The sequence below is a fragment of the Cetorhinus maximus genome, chromosome 14, assembly GCF_964194155.1.
Source record: "Cetorhinus maximus chromosome 14, sCetMax3.hap1.1, whole genome shotgun sequence".
Lineage (NCBI taxonomy): Eukaryota > Metazoa > Chordata > Chondrichthyes > Lamniformes > Cetorhinidae > Cetorhinus > Cetorhinus maximus.
In genome coordinates, this window is record NC_135892.1 from 72,192,970 (window position 1) to 72,218,397 (window position 25,428).

Below are 25,428 nucleotides of genomic sequence, written 5' to 3' on the forward strand. Positions count from 1 at the left end.
TCATTGATGACGACAGCTATCTGTTCCCGTTTTCTTGTCACAGTTTGTTGGCAGTGCCTCCTGGTCCCTTGCAGATAAGGACCTCTTTCCTCCTGTCCACATCCTGTATAAATGCCTCCAGTTGAAGAACCTTGGAGTCTATTTTCTGCCATGTTGTGCAAACCCTTTTTTCTTTCTCATGTCCAAAACACATCTGCAATGAATTCCACCACCTGCTTAAGGCAAAATGCACCCCCCATTTAAGAGTTGCAGGCTTGTTTTAAGTAGTGCAGGCTAGCTGAAACTTGTGCTAGATGCTCAGGATATTGTACCCACTCCACCCCTCATGCAGGCATGGTGCTACTAACCAGCGTGCTTAGCATTGGCCGCATGCTGCAACCATGTAAATGAGCAGGCTGCATGAACATAAGAACATAAAAAATAAAAGCAGGAGTAGGCCATTTGACCCCTCAAGCCTGCCCCGCCATTCAATAAGATCATGGCTGATCTGACCCAGGCCTCAACTCCTCTTTCATGCCAGATTCTCATTGCCCTCAACTCACCTATATTTCAAAAATCTATCTACCTCCTCTTTAAATACCTTTAGTGATCTAGCCCCCACAACTCTCTGGGGTAGAGAATTCAAACATTCACTACCCTCTGAGAGAAGAGATTCCTTCGCACGTCCATTTTAAATGAGTGTCTCCTTATTCTGTAACTATGTCCCCTAGTTTGAGATTCCCCCATTAGTGAAAACATCTTCTCAACATCTACCCTGTCAAACCCCCTCAGAATTTTGTACGTTTCAATAAATTGCCCCTCATTCTTCTAAACTCTAATGAATAAAGGCCGGAACCTGTTTGCCGTTCTTGATAAGTCAACCCCTTCATCCCAGGAATCAGCCCAGTGCATCACTTTTGAACTGCCTTCAATGCCAGTATGTCCTTTCTAAAATACAGGGACCAAGACTGTACACAGTACTCCAGGTGCAGCCTCACCAACACCCTGTATAGCTGTAACAAGACTTCACTATTTTTAAACTCCAACCCCCTAGCAATACAGGCCAAAATTCCATTTGTCTTCTTAATTACTTGCTGCACCTGCATGCTAACTTTTTGTGTTTCATGCACAAGAACACCCAGATCCCACTGTGCTGCACTTTTTTGGAGTCTCTCTCCAATTAAACAATAGTCAGCCTTTTGATTCTTCCTACCAAAGTGCATGGCCTCACACTTTCCTACATTAAACTCCATCTGCCAAGTTTTTGCCCACTCACTCAACCTATCTATATCCCCTTGCAGATTCCTTATGTCCTCATTACAACATGCCTTCCAATCTATTTTTGTACCGTCAGCAAATTTGGATACATTACACTCTGCCCCCTCCTCCAAATCATTAATATAGGTTGTAAATAATTGAGGCCCTAGGACTGGTCCTTGTGGGACTCCACTAGTTACATCTTTCCAATCTGAAAAAGATCCATTTATCCCGACTCTCTGTCTTGTGTGTGCTAATCGATCCTTAATCCATGATAATACATTACCCCCAATACCGTGAACCCATATCTTATGTAATAACCTTATATGTGGCACCTTATCAAATGTCTTCTGGAAATCCAAATATGACATCTACTGGTTCCCTTTTATCAACTCTGCTTGTTATATCCTCGAAGAACTCTAGCAAATTTGTCAAACATGATTTGCCTTTCCCAACTGCAGATGTTTGGTTGACTGGCTTATAGTTTCCTGCTTTTTGTCTTCCTCCCTTCTTGAACAGGGGCATCACATTAGCGGTTTTCCAATCCGCTGGGACCCTCCCAGAATCCAGTGAGTTCTGGAATATTTCGACTAATGCCTCCACTATTTCTGCAGCCACTTCCTTTAAAACCCTTGGATGTAGGCCATCAGGTCCCGGTGACTTGTCTGCCTTTAGTCCCATTAGTTTGTCAAATACTTTGTCCCCCGTGATAGAGACTGTTATAAGTTCTTTCCTCCCATTAGCTCCTTGCTTATCTGATATCTTTGGGATGTTTATGGTGTCCTCCACCATGAAGACCGATGCAAAATATTTGTTTAAGTTATCTGCCATTTCCCTGTTACCTGTTTTCAATTCTCCAATTCTCCAAGGGTCTCATGCTCACTTTAGCCACTCTCTTTCATTTCATATACCCGTAGAAGCTCTTGCTGTTTGTTTTTGTATTTCTTGCAAATTTACTTTCATAATCAATTTTCTCCCTCTTTATTAGCTTTTTAGTCATCTGCTGCTGGTTCCTAAAAAAGTCCTAATCCTCTGGGCCTACCACTAGTTTTCACCGCTTTGTATGGCTTAGTTTTTGATTAGATACTCTCCTTGACTGCCTTGGTTAACCACGGGTGGTTCATCCTTTTTGATTGGGATAAATTTTTGCTGAGCGTTATGCCTGAGGGCAGCAGGTCATTGAGCCTCTTCTGGCACTGCACCTATGTGCACTGCACCACATCATGACGGCAACCTCCTACCATGCCCTCTTTGTGAGGTGCGGTGGCCTCCTTCTCCCATCTCTGGGGACAAGGGTGTCCTTCCTGGCAGCCACCTCCTCCAGGAGGACCGTGAGGCACTCATTCGAAAAGCGGAGGGTTCAGTGCCCACCTAACCTAACCTCTCGCCTGCCATATCCAGCCGCAATCGACTCCATAACTTGAATATAGACAACGCGGAGGTGACGTTCTTTCGTGGCAGCCTTCCAGGATCTCCTGCCTGTGCCATTTTTAAACTGGCCACCGAGTCGCCATTGGATCCGGCGGCCAATAGGCAAATGCGCCCACCCACCCTTTCCCAGCCAGTGGGGAGATGCGTTTAACGTTGGGAGGGCTTTAATTGGCCTGCCAGCATGAAATCGCAGTCGTGGGCCAATCACGGGCAGCAGTCTATTTCCTGGCCGATCCTGGGCCCACCGATCGTGCCCGCCTGCTGATCTGAAAATTCTGCCCAAGATGCTGTTGGCCCAATCAGAAGGCCAACAGTCCTGAAGCCTCAGCTACTTGGGAGAAGTGGATGTTGCTGAGGCAGGCAGGAAGGAACCTCAAAATGGATGCAGCCTTGCACAGGTAAATTAAAGGTAAAATTTAGAGGGTAGAGGTAGATAGACCCCCAGGATGGGGAAAAATTCTCTCTTGGGGAAATCATTGGGCCGCCAGGGCTTCTTTTTATGCCCAAAGTCCACTCATTGGGCAATGGAGCCTACGGTCCAATGGATGCCCAGAGTGCCAAAGGGAGTCTGCCTCCATGAAGCTGGAGGTCTCCCCAAGCAGCATAGGGCTGCTGCACCATCAGCAAAATGCCAGTGGCCACAAAAATTGGCTAGTAATTTGGTCCTTAATTATGCAAATCAGCTGCTTGCCTCCATGGAACGGACTACGGATTTGCCTCACAGTCCGTCTGTTGCCAGGTGCTGCATGGGAAACTTCCCTGGCAGTGGTACAGTGAGGTGGGACTCTTCTGATGCAGCTTTCCACTGTTCTCATGGTCCCCCCCACCTTTGTTTCCGCTAACCAGAGGCTGTTAAAATTCAGTCTGTTTACTTTGTTTCTCTCTCCACATATGCTGACAGTCCTGCTGAATGTTTCCAGCATTTTCTGTTATTTCAGATTTCCAGCATCTGCAGTATTTCGTTTTAGTCCAGTGTTGTAACCATTCTATATAGTCCTGGTTCACTACCAGCCTCTATAGAATCAGGGTTAAAATGCCTAGACCCTTTTAGTAATTACAGTTTTATTTAGCATGTAATATACCTTTAAGGATAACACTGAAAACACTTGTTAAGGAAGATCACATGATCTTTAGCACCCAATAGGAGAGTAATGTGGGCTGCCTCTGTAGTCAGTAGTGTAGAGATGGGGTTTGAAGTGAAAGGACGTGTAGTTGCTACTGAGTACCTTTGTAAATAAGCTTAAAATTTCCACCTAATAAGTGTCTGCTGATCAAACCTATCAATAGTACCAACTTGACCACCTCTCACAACAACCCTTATATGAATCAAGAATAAATCCATCATGTTTTCTTATATTGCTTCAATATTCTCAAGTTCTAGGTGCACTATCTGTTCTACACTCTGCTCTTCCATTATCACAAGATAAGTACAGGTGAGAAAAAACATTTTGCCCATTTTATTTCACCCACCCTAAAACCACTGCCCATCATAACCTCCCTCTAACCTTTACAGTATCAAATTACTACATCAAAATGTTTATTTTAAATGAACAAACAACAGAAATTAAAACTAGCCCCTTGGAAATTCCTCCCTGCAGTATATTCTTTCTCTAGTCATGGCATCCCCAACTCAAGTTGTTTGTTGATGTCTTGTATGTAAGTTGGAGTGACAGCCTTTTTGGTTGACTATGAACTGTGTTAGTGATTTAATCATTCTGTCTTCTTAGATTTATCTTTCAGCTTATGATATAATTCATCCAGTTTTAAACTGAGGCACATTGGAAAGTGCTGGTTGTGACTTTTTGTCCTGAGGAAGATCCATATTTTGAAGCTATGAATAATGACACATCAGAGATTCCCAGCAATTTTTTTGAGTGTTTGAGTGTTAAAGCACAAAATTAAAAAATATCTTGACCCAATAATTTGCAAAACTTGGCCTTGCTAGTGAAACCTTTCCTCTAACTTAATAAATCAAAATGAGCACAACTCATGGTGGCAATGGGGATAACTAAAGTAAGCCAAGTAAATGGTGAGAAATGATTAAGTCTTGTGGTGCAAAGAAAAATAAATGTGAAAAGGAAAATATAATCGAGTTATTTTTCCTGTGAGACCCATGATTTAACTATGGAATGTGGAAGTTACTGAATAGGAAAATATATATATGAGTTTATATATTTGAACTGAATAATAGAATTTCATCCTTTTGACCTTATAACAGCTATCTGCATATATGAACATTGGAACAATGACAGACAGGCAAAAAACCTTCTGGTCAATACAACCTTTCTCTCACAATTGTGGCACTTTGTGCATCACAATATGTGTATCCTCCATCTCAGCTGAAAACACATGAACTCCTGGGAGAGGCAAGAAACCTGATAAAAAAATCCAGGTCAACTGGGAGAAAATAATCTGGGAATTCATCTCTGGTCTCACGAGGTGATTGAAATTTTACGCAGTACCTTTCTGGTATAAGAGGTGACTTTTGCCCCAGCCAGAAACAGGTCTAGCTGTCACTTGAAACAATTCAGCGATTCGGAACCCCCACACAACCCAGCAGCCTGTTCCAGTGGTCAGGTATTCTCTGGAAAAAGAACCACCTCCTGACATCTAACCCAGATCTGGTCTTGTCCAACTTTTGACCCTTGGTACTCCGTAACGTATTTAATTGGAACAAGCTGTTAACTCTAACATAGGCCATAATCTCTTCCCTTCAATGGGAATCTTCCAAAATGGTTAACCGGAAGTTCCAGTCCCATTTCCAATAGACCCTATTTTGCCAGGGGTGGGGTGGGAGGGGGTGACAAACAGGACATAACTCACACATGAGGGAAACCTGAAAGCAGCAGGGCCATTCAAACTCAGTGCTCAGCTCAAGTAGACCCAATTTTCACTGAAGCAAGGGCCTTATCCCACTTTGTGGGAGTTACTGGGTGAGTTGGCATGGAGGATGTAAGGTGAAAGGGTGGTGGGTGGGGGGGTCTCATGGGTTGGCACTAAGTTGGCATAGGGCTATAAAGGGCCATGGGGAGGGATGGGGGGTGCGGGGTGGCATGTTGAGTATGAGGGGCCACCGGGGGGTGTGGTGGGCATGGACTGGCATGAGTTGGCATGTATGGGCATCGGGAATAGGTGGGAGGGTAAGAGGTGAGGGATAGAGGGCCTAATTTTTAGGAAAACAACTGGTTCCCAGAGAACCGAGGCAAACCTTTTAAGCAACCTGCCTCATCACTCAGCAGACCTTATAGGAATGGGATTTGGTGCAAATCCTAACTCATTTAGTCTATCTTGATAAATAGGATGTTTTCAACCGTGAATTAATATAGTGACCTTTCTCTGCATTCTTTCCAAAGCCTCGATATTACTCATCATATGAAAAGCCCAAAACTGGGCATTGTATTCTAACTGAGGCTTGGCCAAGTTCTTGTTAAAGGACGAAATAGTATGCTTTGTCCTCGAGTCAACTGTCCTATAATTACATCCTATTAATTCTAGCTATTACTGCACAGTGTTGTTCATGAACTTTTAGAGATCTATGCACTAGAACATTAAGATCATTTTCTGTCTCCACCTGCTTCAATGATTTTTGCTGAAAGTGTACGCATATTTAGCCTTAACCTTGCAGATTTGTATAACACTGCACTTTTCCAAGTTAAACATCATTTATCAGTCACAAGCCCAATCTTCCAACTCATCAAGATCTTCCTGAAACAGGCAAGCGTTGACTACAGTTCTGGCACTCACACAAATCTTAATATCATCTGAAAACTTGCAGATCGTATGCCAACATCTACATATTGCCATCATTAAGAAAAATTATAAAGAGCAACAAATACTGATCTCTGCAGGACTCAACTGGTGACTGCTGTCCAAACATCCAAATCCAAATATAACTATATTCTGCATACAGCCTTCCTGCCAGTTCTCAAGCCAACTCAATATATTATCTGTGGTAAAGTTGAGTACTTTGTACCTTTACGAGAATGTAGTTAATTGATCACGAGACTGTATCGACCAATCACTATATAGTGCGGGATACTTTGGTAACTGTAAGTCTAGAGCTGGAGGTGATTGAAGAAGCACACATTGTGATAGTTTTCTGTTCTTAGTTCCAATAAACCACCAGCAATTGTTAAGTAAATCAGTCTCTCTCTGCCTATGTTATTTCAAGCACGGACTAGTGTGTAGATATCAAGGGCACAGCTCGTGTTCGTGGGGCACAGCGAACCCAATAATTAAAAACATAAAACTACCACTGATACCAAAGGCTTTGATCTTGTAGATAAGCCTCTTGCCTACTGGGCTTCATTCATCTAACATCTTGGTGACTTCTTCAAAAAATACAATCAAATTTGTAAGACATGGGGCAGAATTTTGCGGTTTATGGGCGGGCGGGCCCCACCGGCTTGGCGGCAGGCGGGCAGCCGAACTCCACTGCTGAAACGGGCCCCGCCGCCATTTTGAGTGGGCGAGCCACCCGACGGGAAGCACTATGCGCTTCCTGTGCGGGGGGGGGGAGGGATTCCCCAGCTGTCAAGTGTGCTGTTTCGCGCATGCGCATGAAAGAGCGCACTGCTCCCTGAGACTAAGTGCTGTCTCAGGGAGAGCGCTGACAGTTTGATAAACTTAAAAAAGAGAAATAAAAAAATTATTAACATGTCCCCCTCATGTGACAATGTCACATGAGATGGGACATGTTAAAAAATATGACTGAAACTTTATTAAAGTTTTTTAAAACAGACATGAAACCTCATCCCACCAGTGGATGAGGCTTCATGTTTTTTCAGAAGCCCGCTGGGGCTCCTGGCCTGCCCGCCAGCCTGAAGGTTGGATGGGCAGGGCCTTTAATTGTCTTAATTATCCTGTCAATGGCCTCAATTGGCCATTCACAGGTCGGCGGGCGGACAGCTGATTTCGCTGTGCCCCCGCCTTCCTGAATATTTAAATGGGGTGGGATGACGCATCCCGCGTCATTTTCGTGTCGGCGAGTGGACCCCGCCCCCAACTAGCCATGATTTTTTTTATGAAGTCATATTGGGAGGCTCGAATATGTCCCTCTCTATCTAAGAAATCATATATAGTATCCTTAATGACTCATTCAAGCATCATTCCTATTATTGACAAATTAATGACCCTGTTGTCACCTTTTTAAAAGATGAAGGTTGCATTAGCCTCATTTCAGTCAACAGGAACTGTCGGAGAGTCCAATGGGCTAGTATGCAAATAAGTATCTCAACTGAGATTCAGCTGAGGCCAGCATGACCCACAAAATCACATGGCACCAAGTTAAATTTTCAATCTTAATTTTAGTTTTGCAAAGCTAAACATGGTGATCAAGTGCAATTTTCCATTGGATCATGCCCGCTTGCAGCTAAATTAAGTTTCGAAAGTGTCATACTTTTTTGAAATAACTATCAGAGTTGGCTCATTTTAGTCAGCTGTGTCTGGGTTAATTCAATTTGTCATTCAAAGAGGTGAAAAGAACCAAGCGATCTAAAATTAATTGTTTTAGGTAATTGTTTCAAATATTCAAAGAAATTGGCTTTGACTTGAATATGTCAGATTTTAGATCAGATTATTTAAAACAGTATTGTGAAAAGCATTTCATAATTTTATTCTCCCAGTCACAGCTTCATTCACTGAAAGCAGGTATTGGAATTCATAGATGGAGGTCAAGAGCCTCACAGGATGTTTTATACATAACAGTGGCAAAACTGCACCCATGAGGACAAATTTGTTAAAAGTAACTTTTGTTCTTTAAGGAAATGTATAATAAGAACCATGGCCTGAAGTTATATTGAGGCATAATAGGTATGAACACCACTTATTTGTATGAAGTTCTTTTCTACCGTCTTAGCAGAATTAGCAAGTAACTAGTGGCTTAGTGGTTGCTCCTTCACCACTAGGTTAGAAGGTTCCTTTCAAGAACGTACAAGCGCAGTACTGAGGGAATGCTGCATTATTCATGGTTTCATGTTCGAAATAGTGAACTAAGGCCTTGGGTCGGATTTTCCCTTTTGAGGCGGAAATTACAAGTCAGGAGATACTCCAACGTTGCAATTCCGCCTTCTGCCTCGCAGTGCTCACCCATGCTATTGTCATGGCGAGGTGGCAGGGACAGGCTGGAGTCAGGGATGTGCTTCCTGAAGCTTCACTTTGTGATTATAGAGCTCATGGGTTCTGTCCATAGCGGATACTGGGCGAGTGATTTGGGGAATATGGAGGGAGCAGGGGAGGTGAGCAGGTGAGGGGGGAAAGAGGTGAGGGGTAGGGTGCCTAACACTCATGTGCAGAACTGTGCCGAGGCGGGAATAGAGGTGGATGGACACTGAGGCGGGCTAGTTAGAAGGCCCACCTCCATTCGCTGGGACGTTGGCATGGTTCAGTACAATGGACAGAACTCATGAGCTCGAGAATCACAAAGTGAAGCCTTTGGCATGCTCAAAAAACTGTTAAAATATAGACATAGCCATTAAAGCTACATTTACAAAATCCTTAATCATCTTAAGAGCTTATAAAACAGTCAAAATAAACAAGCAGCCATTCAAAAATACTTTAATAAACTTAATCCTCACAGGGGCTCACAAAACTGTCAATCTAAATAAAGATCACAATCCTCTTGGCAGCTGTAACACCAGCCCCTGCTGAGTTAAGTCCATTTGTGGTGTGTGGAGCTCAGCCAAGTGTTCACAATAAGATTCCATTACTGTGTCAACAAAGCCTCCAGAGCTGAATATATTAAAGCCACTGCTTCAAAGGCTGAACAGATAGCTAAGCTGTCAATTAATGAAAATATCAAAGCACAGGGTGCAACTGATACAGTAAAATCTGAATCTCAATACTGTTCAATGTGGAAGAACATTTTTATCCAATTGATAAATTAATCTAATGCATCTGCAGTACTTTCCACCTTCACAATGCTGGTCAATTTAATGGTCATTTACTTTTTCTAAACAAAGCCCTATCATCAATCACTGCATTAAAAACATACTTAACTTATCATAAGGTTCCTGATTCCAGAACAAGCTTTCCCCATGATTCATGATAACTCTGAGCTGGTGTGAAGCACTTCTCCTTCAAGCTCCATGAAGATTTTGTGGTGGAGGGTGGGTCTGAAATCACCACCCCTGCACTGAAGGCACCAGTGTCAGGATTCTGTGTGTGGACTTGTGACCCACACCCTTACCCCATGTCCTTAGAAATACCACAGAATGGTCTGGGGGCAGGAATCTCAGAATTGGATTCTGCCTGCCTTGCTGCCCCCTGTAGGATGCAGGTTTGTCCAGCATCAGTAGGACAAATCCAGCCCCTTGTCTGCCACTTCCTTTCAGGTGGACATGAAAGATACGATGGCATTGTTTGAAGATTATTCCATTACTGATGACGGGACCTTGCTGTATCCAAGTTGGCTGTTGCATTCCCTACATTACTTTAGTGATTACACTTCAGAAAAAGTATTTCATTAGCTACAAAGCACTTTGGGAAGTCCTGAGATCATGAAGGTACTATTTAAAAACAAGTTTTCTTTTTGTAATACATTAATTAACATCTTTGCCCATAGTGGTCAGGAGAATTTTAATTATATTAATCATGCAAATGCTATTATAGCACAATTTCAAGATCAATATTCAAATCAACGTTTTTAGGAACAGGAAAATATCTGTCGACTCACAAGCCAATCCTTTCTGATACATCGGAATCCCACCAATCTATCTTCTTGCCAAACAGTTATTTATTTCAACTCCAGAAATATATCTAATTTCCTCTTACACCATTTATACATTTTTTCTTCTTTTGTGTATAAAATATCTGCCTGAATTTCTTTCTTGCTGCCAAATTCCTGATGTTGGCTTACTTCCTCAGGAATTTGAACTCTTCATTATATTGAACAAATAAATTGAAAAGGTACATGAAAAACAGCTATGTAAAATTTTATATAAAACTGGCAGTGGAATTCATTAGGAAGTAGCTGATATTTAGGAAAGAATTGGTTTGTGCCAAGTGATTTTGTACATAAAACTGTAGATAAAATTGAGAATGTACTTAGCATTGAAGTAGATGAATGATGCTAGCAGGAAGTCCCAGTTGTATTCTGCATGGCTGAGTACTTCTGGAGGCAATATTTTCAATAATACTTTGTTGAACAAGATAGCAAATGTATCTCCAAACACAAGAAACACTTTCATTAAACATTCCTGTGTTTCTACAAAGCAGCTGCGCATACAGTTGTTCACTGTCCAACCCCTGCTCCTACAGCACCACCTGCACTTTTAACGTATGTTAAGATGCTTCCCTATGTTACAGATGCTGTCTATAACTTAAGAAAATAGTAGCTGTCCAACATCAGTAGAAAATGTAATTGTCTTCCACCCACCCGACCTCCATCCAATCCGGAAATTTACTACCAGGGAAGAAGGATTTACCAGCCGTGTACAGAGATGGCAAGGAATCACATTACTCTACCCCTCTGATTAACAAGATTCAGATTTTCGCCACAATGGAGAGCCTCTCCCTTGTTGCGAAAATAGCAGAAATATCGAAAATGGCTGAAAATCCTAAGTCACGCCCTGAACACAGCATTTCCTATTTTCACGGGGGCAGGACTGGAGTCGGGCCAGGGTTCACATCTGCGCATTTTCGGGAGGCAGTTTTTTAAAAAAACAGTGCTTGATATATCATTCTCTTTGCTGACTTAAACCTGAGGGTTATCATTACAGGATTTGTGCTGCAATGACTGATTTTACAAACTAACATTATCACACAGGGGTGCCTGTTCAGTGAGCAGTTTGATTGATTGAAGGGATTATAGATAAAAAATGTTTGTTTTCATAAGAGGTTAATTGAAAGAGTTTCTTTGTATGGAATGCTTTTTTATCAATAAGAGTGTATTTTTGTTTAAAATAATGATATCATCAATAGACACATAACTTTATTTTATGTCATGGTTTGCCCATGGTGGATACTAGGTGAGTTGGTATGGAGGGGTTAAGGGCAAATGGTGTTGGCTGGGGGACATAGGTCAGCAAGAGTTGGCACTAAGTTGGTACAGGGGCTATAAAGGGCTATGGGAATGTGGTGTATGAGGGCCATGCAGTTGGGTAGAGAGGCATAGCTTGGTATAGGGGTATGAGGGGCCATGAGCATGGGTAGAAGGACTTGGGTTGGTTTAGGGAGTACTATGGGCCATGGGGAGTGGGTGGCGGGCATATGGTGTCATAGGCTGGTATGGACAGGGTCTGGGGAGTGTGTGGGGGGTGAGGGCTGGAGGGCTTTTTTTGTTTTAATCTTTTTAAATTAAATTCAACAAAGTGCTAGAGCACAGAGGCAGACCTTCTGCCCAACCCAGCTTCGTATCTGGCAACCTCTGCACTCGTTCTGGAGATGGCAGGCCTGACTTGTAATCCAGCTGCCCTCCTGGAATGAAAAGCGGAACTGCAGCTGCCATTTTTAAAGATCGAGTTCACAGAGCCAGGAATTCTTTCAACCTTGCACACCAGACCTTGCAGCAAAAATTGGGCCCAAGTGTTCTTTTTTAAAATGACTAGTTTCAGAAAGCAGATAATTTCCCATTAGTAGTACTGGAGGTTAGATAACAGCCTAACTCATGAAGCTAATGACTGAATAAATCAATACATCAACAGGAAAAACAGGTTAAACAACCCTATCTGACATCCATTTTACTACATCACTGCACAATAGAGACAAGTATTTTTTAAAGAAAATAATATTGTTATTGTTGGATCCTGTGGATCCTCATCACAGTTTGCTGTGGGAGGTGGTTGAGTTGGTACTATTGATAGAGTTGATCAGCAGACACTTCTTAGGTGGAAACTTTAAGTTTATTAACAAAGGCACTCAGCAGCAACTACACATGTCCTTTCACTTCAAACTCCATCTCTACACTGCTGACTACTAATTACAGAGGTAGCCCGCACTCTTCTTCTATTAGATATTAAAAATCATGTGATGTTCCTTGACAAGTATTATTCTTCAAGATATATTACACACTAAATAAAACCATAATTACCACATCCCTCCCCCTTTACTCAGATATACATTTTATATTTACAAGTACAATTTTCTCAAGACAGCAAATTATTTACACTGGTAAGTAATTTACAAATTCAGTCTTTCTGGGGGTTTCCTTATGCGTGTAGAACTCTCAGCTCTACAACTTCAGATGGTTTGTCAGGAACCTCCTTTTCTGAAGTTGCCTGAACATCAGGTGCTTCGGTGGGCACCAGCAGTTCTGTATCCTCAACTCTTACAGGAACATTGGACATGTCTGTATTGGGTTGAGTTCTCTCAACAGGAAACGCTGACCTGGTTGTGAACACTCACTGGTGGAATCAATTCTTTGTGATTTGTTTCTCTCTTCCTTAGATGATCCACACCTCTCCGTACGACTTGATCTTCCACCTCCACATAGTAAGATAGAGGCCCTGTCATTGCTCTTATGTTACCCGAAAACCACTTTGGCCCTTCTCCAAAGAATTTCATGTATACTGTCTCTCCCATGGTAAATTTCCTCTCACGACTATGCCAGTTGTGTCTAGTTTTCTGGCTTCCCTGATTCCTTTCCACCTTCCTCTCTAAATTCAGCATTACTATGCTCAATCTCGTCCTGAGATGGCGTTTCAACAATAACTCCGCAGGTGTGACACCTGTTATTGTGTGAGGGGTAGTCCAGTAATGAAAAAGAAAGTGTGCTAGCTTGGTTGCCAAGGAATTGCCAGTTTGCTTTTTCATGCCTGCCTTGAATATTTGAACTGCCCTTTCGGCCAGTCCGTTTGAGGAAGGGTGGTACGGTGCAGTTTTCACATGAGTGATACTGTTGAGGCTGATAAACCGTTGAAACTCAGCACTCATAAATGCCGTGCCGTTATCAGGAATGACCACTTCTGGTAGTCCGTGAATGGCAAAACTCTGACATAGTTTCTCAATTGTAGCAGAAGACATTGGTGACTTCACCTCATATATGTCCATCCATTTTCAGTGGGCATCTACAATGAGCAGAAACATTGGGCAGAATTTTGCCGTCGGCAAGCAGGGGGCGGGACCCACTCACCGATGCGTAAAATGACGTGGGATGACGTTGGGCAGAACGCCCGATGTCATCCCGCCCCATTTAAATTTTCAGGAAGGCGGAGGCACAGCAAAATCAGCTGTGCACCCGCCGACCGACCTGTCAATAGCCAATTGAAGCCATTGACAGGATCATTTAAACAATTAAAGGATCTGCCCATCGATGAGGTTTCATGCAGGGTTCTAAAAAGTTTAATAAAGTTTTATTTTAATTTATGAACATGTCCCACCTCACATTGTCACATGAGGGGGACATGTTAGGGAATTTTTTTGTTTCTATTTTTAATCTTTTTAAAAGTGTCAGCAATCTCCCTGAGGCAGCTCTTAGCCTCAGGGATATGTGTGCTCTTTCGTGCACATGCGCGAAAGAGCGCACTCTCACTTTTGGGGAATCCCCCCCCCTCCGCCCGCACAGGAAGCACATAGTGCTTCCCGCCGGACGTCATGCTGGGTGGGCCTTAATTGGCCTGCCCACGTAAAATGGCAGCGGGGCCCGCTTCTCTGGCGGGGATCGTCTCCCCACCCACCGGAGATTGGGTCGGGCCCACCCGCCAGGCAGGCAGAAAATTCTGCCCATTGTTCCCATGAAAGGTCCCACATAGTCAATGTGTAACCACACCAATGGTTTCCTGGCCACTCTCAAGGGTGTAATGGAGCTGTTGAAGGCAACCTTTGCAGTTGCTGACATTGCACACAACTCTTCACTAAACTCTCTATTTCACCATCTGTCCCAGGCCACCAAAGATAGCTGCGTGCTACGATTTTCATTCAGGAAATTCCTGGATGAGCACTGTGTAGATTAATTAGAAGTGGTTCCCTTCCCTTTGGAGGAACTATTAATCGTGCTCCCCACAATAAGATGCCATCCTGACTGGTTATTTCATGTCTTCTGCGAAGTGTGGTTTCATTTAGTTAGATATGGGCTCTTGTGACCAACCATGAAGTATTTGTTCTCATACTTGAGATAGGACTGGGTCCCGACTTGTCCAGTCTCTGATCTGTCAAGCACATACCGGCGAGGAATCTAAGAAATTTAACTAAAAACAAGTTCTTCCACAGGAGCTTGCTCATCATTTTCTTGTAAAGGCAAACGACTAACGGCATCAGCGTTTGCGATTTGACTGCCTGGCCTATGTACAAAAGTGTACTCGTGTGCTGCCAGAATTAAAGTTTTATTTGTGTTTCTGTGTCTTCTTTCTACATGCCTTCTCCTTTCTAGCAATGAATTTAATCTTGGCCCTCTTTTCGGCTTCAATATTGGCTAGATTACTCTCAGATGTAAGCTCGACTCGAGTGAGCTCAGTGGCTGAATCTCCCAAAATTATCTGTCTGCTTCTTGGGAAATTCAGTGACTTTTGCTTACAAAGGCTTCATTTAGCTGATTCTTCAGCTCTTTCATCTCTTTTTTATATTTGTTTCCTGCTTCCTGGAAAATTGAATATTGTTGTGTCTTCTCTGGTAAGTCATTTTTCAGTTTATTCAGAGAAGTGCTGAGTTCTTTCTGTTTCTCTTTGTACTTTTCCAGAGGTACAAACTTAGACCTGAGGGAATCTTGTTGTGTGTGAAGGCCTTTCAGCACGTTTTCTTTTTCCTTTCAGAAGTTGCTCACCTCATCTTGAACTCTGTCATCAAGCAGGGTCTCTTTGAGTTCCTTTTGCTGTTCTACCATGTTTTGGCTTAAAATCGCCTGCTTTTCTACGGGTTGTGGAGTCCTTAATGCACTCCTTTTCGAAAACAGGAATGTTTCCAGCATCCTTTTGGAATCTCAGTGGTCAAGCAAGACTGATTTCCCTTAGCCAATTTCGCCCTAGAAGGCTTAGTGCTCTGCCTCTCAATACCAACACTGGTAGCTTTGCTGATTGGCTTCATAATGGACAGTTTCTCTACTTGTGCCTTTGACTTGAATGTCTTCACCTGTGTATGTTTTTAATTTGGCAGATGCTTCTTCTAGATTTAGGTGATGTTCCTCATTATTCTGATGTCTGAAGGTATGTTCCCCAATTACTGTAGTGGAAGCTCCTGCGTCCACATCCATTCCAACATGTTTGCCATTTACTTTCACTGTAACAAATATTGGTTCCAGGCTCTTCTACATTGTAGATCTCACTGGGTATTTTTCTTTTGTTTAAAAGCCTGCTTGAATCTTTCCTTGCATTGCCTCATTGTATGTCCATTTCTGTGACGGTAACAACATTCGATTATTTTAAACTGCCAACCGTTATAGGACAGTTTGTTTCCACCTCTATTGAAATTATTCTTTGTTTTTGCTGCTGTCATTTTTTCTCATTTTCTGGGTAGTGGTGGCTGTTTCCCGCTTCTCAGCAGAGTCTTGCGTTTTCATACCCTTTTTGGCTGGGGTTTCCTACCGGATGTGGAGGACAGGAATAGAAATTTAATGCAACTATGAGCTTCAGTGCTGCAGGCATTAGATGACTACCCACATAATTGGAGCTTACTTCTCCTGCAAGCATGCCACAAATAGATGTGACCTTCTCCCTGGAGGGCCGTAGCCATCTAAGACACGGGCACTCATACATGTGGAGATAATTGGAATGCTGCCTGTACACCCTGCCTTCAGAATAAGCTCTTATTCTCAGACAGAGTTACCCGCAGTCCTCTCTGCATCCTTCTAGCCTTACAGCAACACGATGATACTCAATTGGTTGACCAGAAAGTTGCTGCTGTCTCTCAGAAGCTTCCTTCCTCTCCATCCTTCTCCCTCTTTCATCCTTGCTTAAGGAGCTCCACCTGAGTGAACTATCCCCATGTCCCCAATTCCCTTTGAATCCTTTTTGTCAGCATTCCCTGTAAGGGTGCATCTGTGACTGCAGTGCCTCTTCTAAATCACTCCCCTCAAGATGAACCCTTAAGAATTGTGTACAAGATGAACACAGGTCAATTCCCTTACCTCTCACATTGACTGCAGCCTCCAACTCTACACTGTCTTCTTCACTTCAGCCCTAATATCCTAGCTTTGTGCTGCTGAGTTAACCTTGCTGTGATTATCTCTTCCCTATGTAGATGTGCAACCAATATAAAATTGCATGGGCAGTGAAAAATTGTGGTCAATTGGGTAGTTAATTGACTCAAATACTCTTAAATTGGCTGTGAATGGAAGATGGTTTGGCTTCTGCCTTTCTATCCCACTTGCCTTATATGTTATTCCAATCATGTGCGATGACACTGGGAACCAGACCATACGTCACAACACTTGGTTTTATGCTATAGCAGGGGGTGCAACCATCCAAACAGTGAGGGAAAGTTCTTCCCTGTGATTCTACCACCTAACCAGACTCACAACCTGGTCAATAATTTGCTTTAATTCATAAGTTTTAATTTTAGCCAACAGTCTCTTATGTGGAACCTCATCTGAGTGTCTTTTGGAAGTTCATACAAGCTGCATCTGTAGACATGTCCCCAGATAATACTTTAGTTATTTCGTCAAAAATATTCAATTAAATCCATTAGACATGACCTCCACTTTACAAATCCATGCTGACTCTCTCTAATCAGCTCGAATTTCTCTAAGTGCTCAGTCACTCTGTCCTTAATTACAGATTCCATTAACTAGATTCCATTAACTTCCCCATAACAGATGTTACACGAGCAGGTCTATAATTTCTTTCTCAGGAAAAAATAAAAATTCAAGGGGTTCAGGAAAAAAATAAAACATCTGATTTTTGAGGAAGAATACATATTACAAAAAAGTGCTTTGTCTGTAAAATTTAATAAGAGTATGCCCCAGCTCAAATAACATTTGTGCCACAGAAGTTTCAGGTAGTGATCATCTCTAACAAGAGAGTGTCGAACTAACTCCCTTTGATATTCAACAGAAAAATTGTTGAATCCACCACCATCAACATCCTGGGGAGGTCACCATTGGTTCTGATAAATGTCACAGACATGACATGTTAGCTCTGTTTCTCTCACCACAGATGCTGCCAGACTCATTGAGTATTTTAAGCCTTTTCTGTTTGATTTATTAACATCCTGCAGGTCACCATTGACCAGAAACATAACTTGACCAGCCACATAATTGCAGTGGCTACCAGAGCAGGTCAGATGCTGGGTATTCTTGGCAAGTGACTCACTTCTTAACTTGCTAAAGCTTTTCCACCATCTATGAAGCATGGATCAGGAATGTGATGGGATACTCTTCAATTGCCTGAATAAGAGCAGATCCAACGCCATTCAAAAAGCTCAATACCATTCAGGGCAAACAGTCTAATGGCACTCCATCTACCATCTTAAACATTCACTCTCTCCACCACCAGCACACCAGGGCTACAGTGTGCATGAGCTACAAATGTACTATAGCCACGTGCTAAGACTTCAACAGGTGGTGCCCTCTACCACCTACAGGGATAAAGGCAGCAAGTGCATGTGAACACCATCACCTCGAAGCTCCCCTCTGAGTCACACACCATCCTGACCCAGAAATATATTGCATTGTTTCATCATCGCTGAATCAATGTCCTGAGTTCCCCACCAATATATTCTCTAATTTTTTTGGAGTGCATGGGTGATTTATTTAAGTTGGCTTGGCCCCTTTAAATATTTTTGTGTGGCTGTGTATGCATGGTAACTTCAAGGGGCTGACTTGTGTGTGACCTGCACAAGAACTTACTTTTATCGCTGCACTGCTCATGTTGTATCTTCCCTACCTAATAGCACTGTAAGTACTTTCACCACATAGACTGCTGTGGTTTATGAAGGCGGCTCACCATCTTCTCAAGGGCAGTTAGGGATAGGCAATAAATGCTGGCCTAGCCAATGACATTCCATGAACAATAAAATAAACATTCTTAGATAATGGAATTATATTAGTATTTTTTCTAATATAGAGGGACAATTCTTCAAACAAGAGAGTTTTGGATGATTATGGCAAAGAAATTGCAAAACCCTCATCTATTGTAGAAACTATCAGGTCCTGCGGATTTATGTCTTTGGTGCATTTTTTTTCTAATACTATTCTCCTGTTTATGTTAATTTTAGTGAGCTCCAATCCTTGATTCATTATTACTTTCCCTGGAATGTCAGCTATACTATCCCCTGCCTCCACTGTGAAGACTGACACAAAGTAATTATTCAACATGTCTGCAATATTAGCTGAAGCTGTTTTTAAAGAGCCCACTTTATCCCTTTTCTTCTAATGTAATTGTGAAAACATTTGTGTTAACCTTGACATCCCTTACAAGTTTCTGTTCATATTCCTTTTTCTAGTTCTTACTCTCTTTTTTGTCTTCCTTTGCTGTTCTTTATATCTCTCCCTGTTCCATGTATCTATGTTATTCTTTTCACTTTTCTGTTTTTTCCTTTAATTTTGTTCTCTCTCAACTCTTTTGTTGACCATGGCTGCTTTATGTGGTAAGCAGAGCTCTTGCCCCTTAGGGATATATACTGGCCCTGCATAAGCTGAGTTCAATTTTAAACACCTTCAATTGTTCACCAGTAGTTTCACCAAATGACAGTTTTGATTAGTTTGCTGCCAGCAGTATCTGTCTCATCCTGTTAAAAGTTAGCTTTACCAAAATCTAGAATTTTAGGAGATTAGGATATAGTAACTCAGTCACTGTGAGAGAAGTGGAGAGATATTTGGTGGAAATTTCAATGCAACTGACCTGCATGCAGTGGGGAGGCTTGTAGCAGGTTGAGAACCTGCCTGTCAAAGAATTGGGCATTGCAAGGCTCTTTAACTGAGCCACAACATTAGCATCCTGCTTTCAGTTTTCCTGAACAATCAGAGGGCAGGTGGGATGATGCAGCATCTGAGGGATTGTAATGAGGTGATGTTTGCCAAAGGAGGGGTAAAGGGGCCAATCTTTCAAACCAAGGCATGCATGGAAGAAGCCAAGGAAGTGAGCAGCAGTTGTGGTTTACCCCAATCCACAGACAGTACACCAACAGGATCAAAGACCTCAGAGGATGGTAATGATGAGTTGGCATAATACATTCAGGTACCAAGCCCCACACTTCTGACTTCCTCAGCATTCTTCAGCACAGTTCTACTAAGACCTACACACCATACAACACCACTAATTCCTCTCTCTCCGGGCATCTCCTCACATCCCCATTTGGACACCCAACACTTACTCTTTTTGACATCTCACACCCATGCCTCACAGTTACTCTGCATCAATGTTTTCCTTACCTTCACACCACACAATCCATTTCTCACACTCATAGCTCCTTGCTTTATCTCCTTGTTAGAGAAGAGAGCACAGAACATTGAGGAGAGGCAGAGAACCAGGGCAGAGGCAGGGGAGTGGCCTTCCCATGATAGCCACCTTGACAGCCACTGGCAGTGCATGCCCATCTCATTCACTGGGAAGGAGGTCTTACACTAAGAGGCTGAAGATGTCAGCAGTAACCTGTGTGAAAACCTTAGCTGTAAGAGGCACTGGTGCTCACACATGATGAGACAGCTGATGTTCTGCTTGTAGACTCTTCACTGGGAGTCTCACCTCCTTCGAACTGGATCTATGTGTTCATCGCTTCTGCACTGTGGGTCAACATATGTGGCTGAGAAAAGGCAGCTGATGCTCCTGCTGGTGATGCTCTTGCTGCTCTTGGTATTGATCTTGTTGCTCATTTTGCTCCTCATCACAGGTCTAAGGTAGAGCTGCATAAGCTGCTCTCATACTCAGTGGAGGCTGACAGCAGGGAAGTGCAATTGGTGAGTGAAGTTTAAGACAGGTGAACTGACTTCCAAGAAATTGAGAATCACTTGTCAAGCAGTGAGACCACATTCTTAGGCAAAGTGATGTGAGCACCATCCTCCCAACAAGGCATGCCTGCAGCTCTTTAGTTTCACTGTTCAAAGGCTTCCCCACCTGTTAGTTTCACTGAATAAACATTCCTCACTATGCTCTCACCTGGTTGATCCTGGCGAGTTGCAGTCAGCTCGGGAAATATGCGCGCTAATTGCTAAAAGCAGAATTCTTAGATAAAATAGCAGTTAATTACCTTTTTACATATCACAATTACTTACCCGACAGCTCCAATGGAATTCAGCGCTTGTCTGCAAACCTGCAAATCTAGAAGTGGGCGGATGACGTCAGGATCCTGACCCAACATCACTTTTAGGGGGCTTAACATCCCAGACACAAGTGAACCTGTGTCCCCTTGGCAGTTAGGATTCAGCTCATTTTGTCACACAAACACAGTACTCTTATTTAATTAGACAAGAATCCAAAATTCAAAATGGCTTGATTAGGCAAAAGTTTACAAATGAACACAAAACAATGCAAAATAGAGCCCTTTTTTGGATTGCAAACTTAATTATGTCATTATGGTTGTCTGTTAGAATTTGCCTGAGTCCTATAGTTAATCACATCTCAATGTGATTATCAGAATATGAATTTGTGTTAACATAAGTTGCTGGCCAGAACAATGGAAGTAGAAACCATGATCAGCCATGTTGGCTACATCCCACATCAGGTCCGAATATCAGGTATTGGCCAGAACAATGTAAATTGAGATTGTCTAGGTTATCCTGTTCCCTTTGCAATATTAACTGCTTAGCAGTACCATCAAGATGGTCATTATGTCAAGTCTTGAGGTTGGGTGAGAAGGAACTCACTTCAATGTACATTCTGGGTATCAGGTGATATAACTTACAAAGAAGGGATACACAAAATATCAAGGAACAGCCCTCTAAGGTCAGAAATCATGGGAGAACATGAGGGAAAACCAGAGGGAAAACATCGACAGAGACCACATTTGATCACCTTAGAATCTATTGTATAACCATAATAGTTCTTATAATCTTGGTGTCTGCTTTTAACAATTAGCGTGCATATTTCCCGAGCTGACTGCAACTCGCCAGGATCAACCAGGTGAGAGCATAGTGAGGAATGTTTATTCAGTGAAACTAACAGGTGGGGAAGCCTTTGAACAGTGAAACTAAAGAGCTGCAGGCATGCCTTGTTGGGAGGATGGTGCTCACATCACTTTGCCTAAGAATGTGGTCTCACTGCTTGACAAGTGATTCTCAATTTCTTGGAAGTCAGTTCACCTGTAATTAACTTGCATTTAGACAACACACTCGAGCCCGAAACATGAGCAATTATTTAACTGTGTTTAAAAAAAACTCCTACCGCATATCATAATTTCCTAGGAAAAGCTGACACAATAATAGATTATCATTTTTATGAAAAATCTCGCAAGTTTGTTAAAAATCCCTCAATATACTTTTAAACATCTTCAATTTTAATAAAATATGAATACTCACGGAAAGTTTTATGAAGTACCTCGTCCCAGGTTCAAGTTGTCTCAGAGTGAAATCCACAATCAGGTCGGAACTATTGTACATCACATCACTGTTGCTCAAATTGTCTTTGCTGGTCAAAACATGTAGCAAGTAGCGTTCAAGATGCCCATTAATTTTTGGAGGTTCTCTCCATCTAAATTTGTCAGAAAAATATAATTTACTAAAGCTCTGAATGACGTGTAAACAATTAATTTATAACTGGTATGACATCTTTGTTCATTAGATTATATATAGAATTCTAAAGAGTTTATTTAGCCTATTTCTATTCAATTATTGAACATTTTAGGAAATTATAGGATAATTTTCACCCTGCTACCAACTCCCCTTTAAATGTAAATGCAGTTGTAAATGTGGTCATAAGGGGACAAAAATTTTTCAAAAATCACAGTGCTCACATGAGGTCCACCGGTTCTGATTTTCAAGTGGACCTTGATTTAAGGGCCAGCATTTTCACCGACAACAGGCAGGGGACTCATTAATATATTTAATTAAAGGTCAGATCACATATTTTGGAACCCAGTACAATTTCAGGTCAAGGGGAAACAAAGGCTGTCATGGCTGATTTCATAAATTTTCCACAAACCATGAAGACTGGACGGCAGCTATTTGCAGCATGATTTTTTTCAATCAGAATTAACACTGATCACTAGTTTCTAATGGGCAGGATCACTTTTCACACTTGTGTTAATTTTGGAAGAGATTTTACTTGCTAAGAAGTTATAACAATGGAAGGCAGTGGAAACAAGTGTCATTAAGTCAGTTACTGAGAAGGATTATGCACTTGACAAAAATTTTAAATCCATGAGCTAGGAATAGCTACAGTAAAGATAACTGGGGTCACATATACCATCACTCACACATCATCACTGGATCAAAATCCTGGAACTACATGTTTAATAGCACTATGAGAGTACCTTCACCACATGAAGTTCAACAGTTGAAGAAGGTGGCTCATCACCACCTTCTCAAGGGCAACCAGGGATGAGTCCACATCCTGTGAATGAATAAAATTTAAAGAAACACTAATCGATTTAGGTGACCCTACCTTAAAAGTCAAATTGATATTGTTAAAATGTTAGAAAACTTTGCAGATACCTGTAAAAAAGAATCTAAACAAGCTTGTTTACAAATGGGATTTCGAGAACCAGCAAATGATTTTTTTTTGTTTGGTTGCTAAGAGGTTCTGATTCAAAATGGGAAGAAAAAGAGAATTAAGGCAAATGTAGAACTAGCCTTCACATACAACAAAATAAATTAAGCACATCTATATTCCCAAGACATGAACTAAACTTTTCAGGTCCCAATGCTAAAGAAATGAGCAGGCTAGCATAATGTTTGCCAATTTCTTGCTCGCCTGACCTTCCAGCACTTTCCAGCAGCAATGCGCTTAATGCTTCAACCCAAATTTCTGACCAAAGAAAGGTTGGGAAATAGTCTATAAGTGCGCTTATTGCTAAGTGACTACATATCTGCTGTAAAAACATGCTTAATGTTTAGAAAAATACAAATATGTTAAAAATGTGAAAGTTTAAAGAAATTAAGGGCAGAATTTTTCTGTCGGCGTGCAGGGGGTGTGACCCGCACGCTGACGTGTAAAATGACACGCGGTGATGTCGGGCGCGTGTCCCGACGTCACCGTGCGCCGTCGCGATATTTATGTCCGTTACGTGGCCGCCAGTTATTACCAGGCCAATTAAAGTAGTTGAGGCTCCAATTGTCATGGATCTTAAGGCGCCTGTGTGATATTTGGTCGTCGCAAGGGCGCAATGTGCTTGCGGCTATCTGAAACTTTAATGATCCTCATCCACGGGCAGGAAAGAGGGATCATTGTTTTTTTGAATCCAACACTTAACAGTTAGTGCTCAGAAGTTACTGAAAGTTGCATGTGTAAGGTGGAGAAGTCTCAAACGCATAGCAGCTGCTTGGACTGCACTCATAACCTTCAGGTCAGCACTTTTCAGTGAGGATTTGTTTTGAGGCCTGTAGGTTTCAGCAAGCCTCCCTGAGCCTAGGAATGGGAGGTGATCTCTCCACTGGAAGCACCTCATCTGAGCAAGAAGAGAGGGCTAGAAGGGGGAGGAGGCCAGGAGTGCACATTCAGCCTCCAGGGGAGCCACCTTTGGGGAGATAGGCGCAGGCACAAGGGGTGCAGGGCCAAGAGGTAGTCCAAGGCACTAGGGGCCGCAGAAGATGCCACTATCTTGCTGCCAGGGTATACAGGCGACGAAGCAGCTACCTCAATATATTTGAGGTGCAATGCCGAAGGAGGCTCCGTCTGTCAAGGGAGACAGTCAACACTATCTGTCAGATGATTGGTCCAGAGATATCAGTTAACTGTGTTGGTGGACACCCCATGCCCGTCTCTCTAAAGGTCACAGCTGCTCTCAACTTCTATGCATCTGGCTCTTTCCAGGGCTCAGTGGGTGATCTCTGTGGTGTCTCCCAATCGGCTGTCCACACTTGTGTCAAGCAGAGGACAAACGCTCTGTTCAGACGTGCACTGACCTTCATCCTCTGCCACTGGGACGAGGCCAGCCAGACACAGCGAGCCAGAGGCTTCGCGGCAACTGCTGGCTTCCCCCGCGTCCAGGGTGCAATAGACTGTACACATGTGGCCATCAAGGTGCCTGCAGGTAAGACCAGTGCCTTCATCAACAGGAAGGGCTTCCACTCCATGAACGTGCAGATAGTGTGTGATCACAGGATGCAGATCCTGTAAGTATGCGCAAGGTACCCAGGCAGCTCCTACGACACCTACATCCTCACTCTCAGGTGCCGGGGCTCTTCAGTGTTCCAGCCCGGCTGGATGGATGGCTGCTGGGAGGCAAGGGCTATCCCCTCAGAAGGTGGCTCCTGACGCCTCTCCACCATCCAAGAACAGAAGCTGAGCAGCGGTATAATAGAAGTCATGCAAGGGCTGTGTTGGATAGAGCCACTTGCCTTCTCAAAATGCGTTTCAGATGCCTGGACCTTTCCGGGGGTGCACTCCAGTAACCCCGAGATCGAGTGTCGCTTATAGTGGTTGCATGCCACACTCTGCACAATCTAGCTCTGCAAAGGGGGGATGCTGTGGACGAAGAAGATGTAGACGGAGTGGCTTGGGCTGAGCACGGTGAGTCCAGCAGTGAGTCCGAAGATAAGCACACACAGGGAAATGATGAGGGGGCACAGGCTGACCTGGGCATGCTCCAGGGAGGCAGGGATACCCGGGACATTCTAATCCAAGGAACCTTTAGCTAGCACAGCACATATGGATCTGAAACACAAGCCTGGCATGTAGCCTTCATCCTGGAGACCTCATCTGTCTGGATAGGAGGATTGGTAAAGGGCGCCGCGAATAAATCTAAAAGACACACAAATCAGTCATCAAATCTCAGGAACCCATGCACCATTCCAAAAAAAGA

The 25,428-nt window shown here is 42.8% G+C and overlaps 1 protein-coding gene across 1 annotated transcript in view; it reads right to left on the reverse strand.

The window, feature by feature from the left end:
• ush2a (Usher syndrome 2A (autosomal recessive, mild)) overlaps window positions 1–25,428 on the reverse strand; it is a 1,183,552-nt gene that overhangs the window by 577,060 nt on the left and 581,064 nt on the right. The window contains exon 37 of the mRNA XM_078556364.1: window positions 21,986–22,157. Within this exon, the coding sequence (XP_078412490.1) occupies window positions 21,986–22,157 (172 nt within the window). The remainder of the gene's footprint in view (window positions 1–21,985; window positions 22,158–25,428) is intronic.